The following is a 12568-nucleotide window of genomic DNA, read 5'->3' as shown; positions in this document are numbered from 1 at the left end:
GATGGAGAAACTACCTCCCACGTTAAGTGACTTTCCCAGGATTAAAGAGCAAGTTAGGAAGAACCTAACCAGAACTTTCAGTTCTGAGTCGGGTATGTGTTTCCCACTAACACTGTGCATGTTTTCCCCTGTGGTTCCCCTGGCCCTTCTACAGTGCTTAACTCAGTGCTGTATTCAGCAAATGTTTATTATCTCTCAAAAAAAATAGTGCTATAGGCTATGTCCCCTCAAAATTCATATTCAAAATTCATAACCCCCACTGTAATGGTATTAGGTGGTGGGGCCTTTGGCAGGTAATTTGGTCATGAGGGTGGAGCCTTATAAATTGGATTAGTGCCCTTATAAAAGAGACCCCAGAGAGCTCCCTCACCCTTTGTGCCATGTGAGGACACAGTAAGAAAACAGCCCCCTATGAACCAGGAAGCAGGTCCTCACCAGACACCAAATATGCTGGTGTCTTCTCAGCCTCCAGAGCTGAGAGAAATACATTTCTGTTAAGCCACCCAACCTATGGTATTCTGTTCTGGTATCCAGAATAAGATAATGCCTAGGAGCTCTGCTTGCATGATCTCATTTAACTGCCCAGTCCAGCAAGGCAGATACTATTTATTATGTCCATTTCACAGTTGAGGACACTGAACTTTAGCCATTTGATGCCACCTCTCCAAGATCATGACAAAAACATGAGGTTCAGAATCTGAACCCCCAGTGTCTAACTCCAGAGGTTGTTATATTCTGAACTCTATTAGGTCCCATTTTACCATCCTGGTCCCCTTTCCCAAGTCAAGTTCAGAAGCTCATTCCTGCAGTGATGTTCCCCCCACTACCCACAACGTCCCCATGACCCCAGGTGGACTGTGCCCATTGCTCTGCTAAGTCCATGGAGGCTTGGTAGACATGCCTGGGGCACTGGGTAGCCCCGGGAGGTGCACCAGTCCATGGGAGGGCAGGAGGTACCCAGTACCCACTCTGTTCTTGTTCCCATCTGGCGTCAGGGGCCAAGATGTGGGCCTCCTGGTGGCCATTCCCAGGCCAGCACACAGCAGTACTGACTCACCCCTAAGTCTGCCCTAGACACACTTACTAACCCTCAGGATCACACCACTAACCCTCACCCACTCGCAGCCAGAGCCAGTTCTAGTCACAGTATAATCTCTAGGGGAGGGAAGGGTTGCTGAGCAAGCACACAGTGTGACAGCAGGCACTATGCATGGAACTTCACTCCCCTGGCTGGGTCCACCCAGGAGGAAGGTTCACCCCAGCCCCATTTACTCTGAGAAGGAAACTGAGGCTCAGCGAAGCTAACTGACTTGCTTGGCCAGCACAGTACGTCTTCGTGTGACTCCAACGCCCAGGGTTTCCCGCTACAAACACCCCTTCTCAGACAACACACATCCCTAACACCATGCGCTCCAGTTGGCTGCCAGTAAGACCCCAAGGTGAGAGCCTTATTTCTCACACTTTCTTTGTTGAAGTGCAAGCACCGTGCAGAGGGACACACAAGCTCTAATCAGTATTGTCTTCCCTTATAACAAGAAGCTGTCTAATGACATTGCAGGGTTAACAAACAACTTTTTCACATGTAACTTCACTTGATCCTCACCACAGCCCGGTAACTAAGGATCACACTCTGCATCTTACACGTGAAGGACTGTGGCTCAGATGCAGAAGGGGAATCAGGGGCGGAGGTGAGAGTCAGAGCAGAAACTGCAGTCCCAGTGTGCATGAGCCCTCAGTCCAAATGCCCCCTTCACCTGGCTCTGTTTGAATCTTTCCCAGGGACGTGAGGAGGAGGAGGAGAGAATTAGGGCAACGGGTGCTGGGAGGCGGTGGCAGGACAGTTTGCCTTGGATATTAATTCAGTTCCTTGCAACCCACCAGCACCCCCAACAAGCCAGACAAACTAACGGGCAGACGAGACACAGAACACTGAGATCAGTCTGCGACCCTGTGCACCAAGGCCAGGAGCCTCTATGCCCGGGCTGGAAAGGGGCCACACCCCCAGTTCATGCAGCCCAAAATCCCAGCGTCGGCCACCCACAGAGCCCCGCCCACCCAGAACCCCTGTGAAAGACGTACCCGCCAGCAGACCTCCCCACTTAGTGGGGGTTCCCAGCAAACAGCAGTCCCACGTGGGACAGGGAACCCTCACACCCTGCCCCTTGGGCCTCTGACTGCTGTCTAGGGGCCCCTTGTTTTTCCTCCTCTGGGACAACCCCGCAGAGAGAAACACAGGGGCAAGGGAGCCTGAGGCAGTTGCTATAGGCAACGCATCCCTCTGTTAGCAACACCTTACAGGCCTAGAATTTTCCACACCACCACCAGGTTCATTTGTGGAGGAAGCAGCTTCTTGTCCACACACCCCACCAACTTCACATCCTCCTGGCCCATAGCTTCACCCGCTTCCTTCTGACACCGTAGAGGTCATCACCTTGAGGAGAAGAGAAAATGAGGGCCCCCCCAAGACCCATTTTCTCATCCGGAAACTGAGAGGTGAGGAGCACCAAGAGGGATCAAGAGAGTCCCCCTCAGGTAGTTAAAAGAAAAAAGTGCTTTTGCTTTCTGCAGACATACTTCACCTTGGAAGGAAAAGTGTGTGTTTTGGGCAGCCTCATGGAGAAAGTAAGAATCTGCAAATCCACTTAATACAAACCCAAACAGATATCCAAACCCCAGGAGACAAAGAAAGTTCTTCTGGAAAATAGTAATAGAGCAACTCTCCCCATAACTGTTCATTTCATATTCAAATACTAGTTCATAAACAGAGTCAAATTACACTTGAACTTCTACACATGGGCTTCAATTAATGTTAATTGTTATAATTATTGGCTACAATCGTAACTGGGGCTTCTCAGGTGGCTCAGTGGTAAAGAATCCGCCTGCCAATGCAGGAGATGCAGTTAGATTCCTGGGTCAGGAAGATGCCCTGAAGAAAGAAATGGCAACCCACTGCAGTATTCTTACCTGGGAAATCCCATGGACAGAAGAGCCTGGCAGGCTACAGTCCATGGGGTCACAAAGAGTCAGACACAACTTAGTGACTAAATAACAACAATCCTAACTACAATGGTTTCCTAGGAATGCAACCCTCAAATCACGAAGGCTCTACGACAGTCAGCGCTTTCTGGATGTGGCACGTGTTGAAGCTCACGGTCTTGTTTTCAAGACCTCTTGACCACAGGGATCGAACCCAAGTCTCCTGCGTCTCCAGCACTGCAGGCAGAATCTTTACCAATTTGAGCCATCACGGAAGCCCCTCCTAACCCAGAAATGTCCACTTAACAGAGAGAAGTTCCGTCAGGAGCCCTCCAAGGAAACTTGATTCTTGACCTTGCCATGGTGGGGGCTCACACACCCCTCTTCTGCAGAATCCCAAGAACCCTGTTGGCCTCATAAGCCAGGGGTAACAATCTCTTGAATCTGAGAGAAAATCTCTTGAATCGCCAGGACCGTAACATAAATTCCTTTAGTAAAGTTCTTTGACCTGGAAATTCTGCATAATTAACAGACTGGAAAAGAAGGTGATTCCTGATGACAGAATGTCGGACACCTGAGAAAAAAAGTGATCTGGGCTCTGGAATTTCTTCAGGATTCTTCCCTCACATAGTTAGAGGGGGACTGTCCACCTATTCCACCCTGCTGGAACCATAGGACAAGCCAGAGACCACGGGTGTGGGCTACAAGATATCTGTACATCCACAAACCAAGTCCTAAATGCCACAGGTCGATGTTGCAGGAATATGAAGCCCCCTGCTTAGAAGAAAATGTCACATAACATACAGGACAGACAGCACTTGCAAATACACACAGAGACGCACATACAAGGTGTGTACATAATGCGTATTATTGGTACATATTAATTATCACATGATTAATATATAGTTATTACATAATATATTGTACAATTAATATGTAGTAGCTATAATTATATATTATGTACATTTGATACATTGATTATATGTATAATTAACATGTATTACATACATTAAGAGTACAGCTGCCTCTTGAACAACTAGGGTTAGTTGAAAATTTGTGTCATAACTAATCCTATATGTGATTCTTCCAAAGCCCCAATTCCACATCCTCAGATTCAACCAGCTGCAGATTGTGTATACTGTAGTATTTACTATAGAAAAAAAATTCTTGTATAAGTGGACCTGCGCAATTCAAACCCACATTGTTTAAGAGTCAACTGTGCTTGAAAATTAAAAATAAATGATGAAACTTCCCCAGAGGAAAAACATACAGGCAAAGGCCATAAAATGTAAAGAAGTGAAATAACATGTGGAAGTAAGATACTACCTTCCACCTCCCAAACAAACAACGCTTCAAAAATTATCAGTACTCAAGAGAGTGTGTGAACACCTGATACATGGCTGGTGGGAGTGTGAGTTGGTATTTCCAGAGGGTATTTAATAATATGCTTTAAAATCCCTAAAAATACACACAGTCTTAGACCACGCAATTGTACTTCTAGAAATTTATTCTCAAAAGTGTAAATGGATGTGCTCAAAGATTTAGTCTTTTTCCTTTGTCAATTATGGTAAAAAGTAAAAGCAACCTAAATAGCCAAAAGTAAAAGTTTTTTAAATAAAAACAAATAAGAGTATGAAACAAAGCTACTATGATATTAAGTACCATTACCAAACATTATGATTGCTGTTAAAAAATTATATATATAAAAAAGTACTAGAAGTACATACAACAAATATTAATAATGTTTAGCAGTGGGTGGTAAAATTACAAGTGTTTTTTTTTACTTTTTGATTATCTGTATTTGCTACAATGTCTATATTGGCCTAAAACTTCTAACATGTATCTGGAAGCATTTAAAAGCTTTTATTTTGTAAAATGTTATGTATGAAGACATCATATCACCTCAAGAGTATGAATTCCTTGAATCCTAGGTTCTAGGTCTGATTTATCTTCATCAACTCCCCATGATATTAGCTTAGGGTATTGAATAATTATAATTACCATTTATTGAATGTTTGCCATGTGGTAGGCATTCTATTAAATTGTGTTTTTTAATACCATAAAATTCAATAAAAATTTGTTGAAGGAGGGAGGGAAGGAGGAGGGCAGATGGAAAGGAGTGAATGAATAAATGCCCAAAGATGTGAAACAAGCTGGCAGCTCTCTCACCAGGAAGTGACCTGCTCACTTTTGAGGTCCCATCTGACCAGCAGACCACACCAACGTGCTAGACCATTTCCTCTAGTGAGAACAGGAGCAGAAAGGGAGTAGGTGTTAGGCCGGGACAGCCACACTATAAACTTGAGTTTTAGAAGCCACAGTTTTTGAAAGATTTCACAGGGAACTGCCAGGTAAAACTTAAAAATCATTTTTGGGAGCTTTCTAACTAGATTCACAAAAACTAGTATTAACACAACCTTTTGATTAATCACTTTGGACCTCGGCAACCTTTAATTCATTCCTACAAAAACTCCCAAGCACTCACTATTAGAGGACGAAAAATAAAATTAGGCACAATCTCATTCTTAAGGAACCTGCAGTGCAAGAGGACAAGGAATAGTTGCTGAAATACTGGTTCAAGGCTAGGTGTGAGCCCTCACACAGGACTAGGAGGCCAAGATGAGTGCAGAAGGAGGAGCTCTTTCTCATGGGGAAGAAAAGCAGAGGAGGAGGTAAGTGAGAGTTGGAATAGACAAGATTTCTCAATGCAGAGTTGGGGAAATGGCATTCCTGACTGAGGGAACAGCCTGAGCAAAGGCTCTGAGGGGTGGGATGGGGGCCAGGGCAAGCCATCATGAGTGTATGGAAGAAACAGATCTGCCATGACAACTGAGGCAAGAAGGGCAAGTTCAAGCCAGAATGGAGAAACTTGAGAAGCAGGTAAAGGCATTCAGACTGAATTCTGGTAGTAATATGTCCAGCCCATGCCCCCCAAATCTTGGGCCACTCCATTAGAAGAAGCAAAGTGGCCCAGATCCCCTCCAATAGCCTTTTCTTGCCCCTGACAAATTTCTGCTACACTTCCAAAAAGCACCTTAATATACCCCTCACTTTCGAAGGCTCCAAGGAGAAGCTGAGATTTATAGCCACACTGCCCTGAGCACACACAGAAGTAAAAAAGCTGAAGCAGCTCCTTGACACCTAGCTGTGCCCTGCTGGTCTCCAATCTCTGACATCCTGGAGAGGAAGCCTCCCTGGCTTAGCCCATCTCCTGGGAAAATGAGGAGATAATCCTTGGACCAGTTGATTCAAAACAGTACAGCATGGAACCGGTAGTAAAAGCACCAAGAACTGATCTTAAATTCAGCTTCTGGAGAGTCAGCCCTGTGGTCCTGCTTCCTCTAAGGACCATGGAGACACCTCCAGGCCCCTCTTAGTGAAAGGTTTGGGAAAGGAGCCGCTGGGAATCCAGAGGACATGAGACAGATGTTTCTCAAATGTTTTAGTAGCATAATACATCCCACCCGCCCTGCCTTCTTCTGACTCTAAATGTGTCTCTTTTTCTGCCTTATTTTCCCTGTCTTCCTTCCTACCTCCTTCCTCTCTCTCTCTCTCTCCTTGTGTTCCTTTCTCTCATTTCAACTTTTGTGAAACCTGCTCTTCAATCTCTTTCTCTGAATCTATCTCTACGTGTCTGTCCCTCAGAGTCAGCTCATCTCTGTTTCTATCATCTCTTTCTCCGCATCTTTGACATTCTATCGGCCTCTCTGACTTCATATTTCTGAACTGGTGTCTAGGTGTGTCTACTAATGTACCTGTCCGGATGTCTCTTGTCATTCGGTCTCTCCTATCTGTGCGTCTTTCTGTGTCTCTGTCTTACTGTCTGTCGTGCACGTCTTTGTGTCGCTCTCTCTCCCCGTACCTCTCCATCTCTCTGCCTCCATCCCTCCTTTCCCGGCTCGCGTTACTAAAATCGCAGCGAGGAAATGGAGCCGTTCAGAAAGGTGTGACCCTAAAAACCAGCTTAAGCGGGATGCCGGCTTAGAGCGGCGGGAGGGGCACCGCGGGGACAGCCCCGGTGACGGCCGAGCCACACACGCGACTTTCCGGCACTGTCGCCGCTCCCCGGGTCTCCCGCTTGGCGAGCGCCTCGCGACCCAGCCCCACTCCGACCACCCACCTCCCTGGCTCGGAAGGAGCCTCGCCACCCGCCGGAAAGCCGGAAGTAGGGCAGAGGGCGGAAAGTTCTCACCGATGGTGAAGCTGTAGCCATCGATGCTGAAAGTGGCGCTCCGGCATTTTTTGAAGCCCTCTTTCCTGTTGCTGGCGTCCGTCATGGTTCAGCCGGCGGCGTCTCGAGGTCCCCAGCGGAGGGGCGCGCACCCCGGCGCCGGCGCCCCGCTTTCAGCCGCGTCCCCTACCCGGGCGCGCGGCGCGCTGTCCCCGCCGGTCCGCGGCTCGCTGAGAGCGGAGCGCGCCGGCTGCTGGCACCGCGAGCGCGAAGTCGACTAACGCACTAGGCGCACGGCGGAGCCAGCGAGCCTCGCAAATGCCCCATCTCCAGTGCCAGGTTCCAGCTACCACGAGAGGAGTGCGAACAAAGGGAGTCGACGCGCACCCGCGCGCGTGGATGCGGGCTGGTGGGTGGGTGGGTACCGAGGTCCCTGTCTTTGCCACCTTCTCCCTGGAAGCCAGCGCGCTCCAGGCACGTCTGTTTTCTTTCTCAGCTTCGCCTTCCCCTCTCTGGAGGTTGGTGGGGTTTGGGGACTCAAGGGAATGGCTAAGATTTGGCGTCGCGCTTCTTTTGGATGTTTTCTCTGGCAGGCAAGAGAGCTCCCAAAAAACACATCAACAGATGGAAAAGCAAACATCCAAGCCGGTCAGATGCTGCCAAAGTTTGCTCCAAACAAGGAAGTCGGGGAAATCGCCACGCCCACTTCCTCCCTGCAGCTGTCCCATGAACTAGCCTGGGACCCCGATAAAATTACTTCTCTGCATTCCCGGGCCGGGAGATAATTATCAAAGTAACCCATATTGGTGGCTAAGCGCTTTCATGCAGAGGTTCTAAGATGCGCAAGTTCTAGTCTATTCCAAACGAACTGTCCGAGCTCTTTCCAATTTGGTTTTGTCAAATAGACTTGGCAAAGTGTGTTGCCAAATAGAGATTCCTGGAACTTGTGGAGGTGGTAGAGATTTAACCACCCCTACGGCTAACCCCTCTTGTCACAGAAGAGGAAACTGAGGTGGACAGGGGCTGGACTAAGGTCCTACAGCTAAAAAGTGGCCGTGTCTGGATAGAGGAGCTTGACTTTATAATACCAAATCAATTACTGATCCTTCCAGTACCTGAAATGACTGAGCCAGGCAAGGTTTATATGAGGGACATCATTCCCTCCAATCAGCAAGCAGTGCTAAGGATTTACAGTTGTAGTGTTCTTTGTCAGGGGCTGGGGAGTTCACATTAATGAGACCAGAGTTGAGTCCCTTGGCGGAGTCCACCCAGTGTAACACATGGAATGACAGTGTTATGCTCAGGTTATTAAAGAACTAGTTAAGTCAACCTCATTTGTTGTGATGGAATTTAACACACTTACCAAGCACTTGTCAATATTAATGAGTCAATCAGGTATATCCCTAGTTGTTTCTGAGTTTAGAGAACAGTGGTCATAAGTCTTCAGACTCGAACTAAAATTAGAACTCTTCTCTCAATATTCCACATGCAATTTTAGGGGAACCATAAACCTCTCAAGCCCCATGGAAATCAGATTAATATCTCAGGACCTGAATCTTCCTCAATTTACCATATATTTTGAGAGAAATGAGGGGTTTTTTTTTTAATGTCAAATAGAGTTGGAACTTCAATTATAAATTCTCTATGGTAAGACCTAGAACCACATTGATAGTTTGCTGAGATCAATGGCAAGATTGATTGAGCCAAAAAGGCAATGAGTATCACAGAATTCATGTCACACAGAATGGCACATCCTCGCTTGGTAGTAGAGCATGCGTCAAACCCTGAGGCGCTCCTTGAGACTGGAACTGGTTACAGTGTAAAAGCATGAAGAAAGCTCTAGGGATAGACAGACCTGAGTCTGAAATCTGGCTCCACCACTTACCAAATATATGACCTTGAGCAAGATACTAGACCTCCCTGAGTCTTGCTTTCCTGATCTTACAATGAGGATTAAGCGAGAGGAAATGGGTGAAACTTAGGCATACTGTGGACATTTAGTTTTTGCAATTACCAGGTGACTCCCAAGTTTCATTATGTAGACACTGGAGAAAATTCTTCGTAGCAATAATATATTTTTGCTATTGTTATCATTAATTTTATAGAGAAAAAAAATTTATCTGTAAAATGTTTATATATAATATATATGACTACATACTATATTATATATAGTTTATTATATATACTATATATAATATTACATATAATAGCATATACTATATATAATGTATTTTAATATAGTAACCCCCAAAAGTTTCTTATCATTCTCATTTCCCTGTATTTCTCCCACCTTCCCAAACATTTAGCAAAATCACATGTCTTCTTCTGTGTCACTGGAAGTTCTGGAATGAGGTTCCTGAAAACCCTGAGTTATAGTCTCCTACGGTAAGTTATCAAGAAAAAAAAATCCTAATGGGATGGAAAATTTTCCCTAAGTGAGTGAAATTAAAACTTGGTATTTAATCACTCTTAGCAGAAAAGCTTTTTGAAATATAATCTATAAAAATAATAACAATGTGATCATTTATCTGTCCCCTAAGACTGGTAAAAATAACTTGCGTGAACAATTAGAACTGGTTTTAAATTGCTTCTCCCCAGAATTGTTCTCTCTCTCCCTGGTTTTAGAAACTGCACACCTACAGAACCACTGACTGTGCTGCTTCAAGTGCAAAGACTTAAAAGCAACCTTCTCAGTGTGGGGCTCTTACTCCACACCAAGTGAAGTGGAATACTAACATTCCATAAGCCAAGAAAGAAGGAGTTCAACACCAAGATCAACAGAAGCATTGCTTTGTTCTTTCAGGAATGCTCCTTTAAGAATGCCTGTGAAATAAGAAAACTACACCAAGATACCCAAGTAGGTGGGTGAATCCCATGCCCTTATTGTTAGAGCAGGGGTCAGCAAACACCTGCAGGTCAGATCCAGTCTGTTCACCTGTTTTTGTAGAATCTTCAAGCTAAAAAAGTGATTGAGTGATTGAAAAATTCAAAAATTTCCCATTCAAAAGAAGAACATGTAACACATTAAAACTACATGAAATTCAAAGTTCAGTGTCCACAAATACAGCTGGTAGCTCAGCTGGTAAAGAATCCACCTGCAGTGCAGGAGACCCTGGTTCAAAGAGCCTGGTCAGGAAGATCCTCTGGAGAAGAGATAGGCTACCCACTCCAGTATTCTTGGGCTCCCCTGGTGGCTCAGCTGGCAAAGAATCCACCTGCAACGAGGCAGACTTGGGTTCAGTCACTGGGTTGGGAAGATCCCCTGGAGAAGGGAACGGCTACCCATTCCAGTATTCTGATCTGGAGAATTCCATGGACTGTATAGTCCATGGGGTCGCAAAGAGTCAGACACAACTGAGCAAGAGGTCAGCAAACACCTGCAGGTCAGATCCAGTCTGTCACCTGTCTTTGTAGAATCTTCAGGCTAAAAAAGTGATTGAGTGAGTGAAAAATTCAAAAATTTCCCATTCAAAAGAAGAACATGTAACACATTAAACCTACATGAAATTCCAATTTCAGTGTCCACAAATAAAGTTTTATTGGAACATAGCTACACTTATCTGTTTACATATTGCACGTGGCTGCTTTTAAACCGATAAGTGGAGTTGAGTAGCTGTGCCCAAGACTGTATGGACTACAAACCCCAAAATATTTGCTATGTCCCTTTAGAGAAAATGGTTGCTGATTCCTAGATTATCGTAAATATCTTTCACCTGTCTAGGCTTAGATAACTTCTGATTCTATTATATTTATTATAAAATAAGTAAATATATTTGCTATAAAATGACTTATTTACTAAAAAATAAGTTTGATTTATAAAATAAATCACTGATCTGTTTTTAATTACTGGAATAGATTCTAACAAGGAAGGTACAGCAACAAATGTTTGATGAAAGAAGGAAAGAAACAATATACATAAGAGTTTGATCCAGTTATTAGCAAGATTAATTAGGTTAAAATTAATTTCTCCCAAGATAATGCATGAATCTGGTTTCATCCCAAGAAAGTAGAAGAGGATGAATTTAGTACTTAAATCAGTTCATAACTCATGGATCAGATAATGTCCTTCAAAATATAACAACTATACATGGTAAAATAAAAATCTGGCAGGAAACTCATCTGACTCAGGTGCTAATGTCATGTCCCTTGATACTCCCTGTGTAGGGGCTGGTAACTGTTTCCATGTAAGAGAAAGAGTGTTAACAGCTAACACTGTTAAACTAGTGCTCATTGGTTTCTAAACATCTAGAAAAAGATGAGGCTATATGTAGCATGTGTTATCAAAAAGTCAGTTTTCTAAGAAAATAACTTTTTGTCATACCAAAGAGAAGACAACTCCCCAGCACTTCATTTGGAATTCTCCAGTCGCCCAAGAATTATAAAACCAAATTACCTCAATAAAAGCACTGTTTATAGCCCTCATGGACATCCTCAGCTGTGTGACAACTACTCTAAATTGGGGGGGAGGACCCCGTTGCAGTCACATCATCACAGAAATGCTATAGGCAATGAAGTTTCTGAACTGTAGCCCTGCTCTTCTGGCTGAAATTGGTACAATCCAGATAAGACTAATGTGTGTCTTTGCTTGGAGTAGGAATTGTGAGAGGTGAAGAGAAAGTTACAGGAAATTCCAGGCCCAGTTTCAGCCTGAATCTAAAAAGCATCTCCTCGCAAATTCTATGAGATGCTCTAGTACCTTACACTACATTCCCTCTTTGTGAGTGAGATAGCAGATGGGAGTTTCTGTTGCTTGCCATCTTGAATCCTAGCTAATCCATCAAACACAGTCCCTTCAAGGAGAGACGTAGAGAAGAAAAAATAAATAAACAGAGAAAGAGTGGAATGACACTAACATTACCGAGTGCCAACTATGTGATAGGCATTGCTGCTAACCAGGAAATGGTCCCTGCCTTTGAGGACTTTATAGGAAGAGAAAGTCCCAAACAGTCTATGGAACCAGGGCTCGGAACAAAACAGCGGTCTCAGAAAGTCTACGTTTATGGAAGCAAACTCCTCTCCAGCTCTCCTAACACCCTTTTCTGCTTCAGTTTGCTTCCACCTTATTGCTTCCCTAGAGCCTATTCTTGTTTCTCGTATTAATTAGGCCCAGGGAAGGCAATGACTATTTAAATAAACAGAATAAAAAGCAAAGTACCTACACACCTGAGGGTCAGAAAAATTTCCCAGAAAGATGCCTTGAAGGCCTGATGCAGATTGGTAGTGGTGATGGTTTAGTTGTTAAGTCGTGTCCAACTCTTTGCAACCCCCTGGACAGTAACCTGCCAGGCTCCTCTAACCATGGGACTTCCCAGGCAAGAATAATGGAGTGGGTTGCCATTTTCTGCTCCAGGGGACCTTCCCCACCCAGGAATTGAACCCTGAGTCTCCTGCATTGCAGGTGGATTCTTTACCAGTGAGCCA

The 12568-nt window shown here is 44.7% G+C and overlaps 1 protein-coding gene across 4 annotated transcripts in view; it reads right to left on the bottom strand.

The window, feature by feature from the left end:
- PDE1C (phosphodiesterase 1C) overlaps positions 1-7880 on the bottom strand; it is a 541449-nt gene extending 533569 nt beyond the window's left edge. For 3 of the 4 annotated variants that reach the window (XM_061414180.1, XM_061414182.1, XM_061414183.1), the window contains exon 1: positions 7169-7878. In XM_061414180.1, the coding sequence (XP_061270164.1) occupies positions 7169-7253 (85 nt within the window). In that variant the 5' untranslated portion in view covers positions 7254-7878. Of the gene's footprint in view, positions 1-7168 lie in introns of all 4 variants that reach the window. The other variant, XM_061414179.1, reaches the window with a different exon arrangement.
- Positions 7881-12568: the final 4688 nt, after the last annotated feature.

Source organism: Bos javanicus, chromosome 4, assembly GCF_032452875.1.
Source record: "Bos javanicus breed banteng chromosome 4, ARS-OSU_banteng_1.0, whole genome shotgun sequence".
Classification (NCBI taxonomy): Eukaryota; Metazoa; Chordata; class Mammalia; order Artiodactyla; family Bovidae; genus Bos; species Bos javanicus.
The sequence above is the reverse complement of the archived record's forward strand: the minus strand, read 5'-3'. Positions and strand labels throughout refer to the sequence as shown.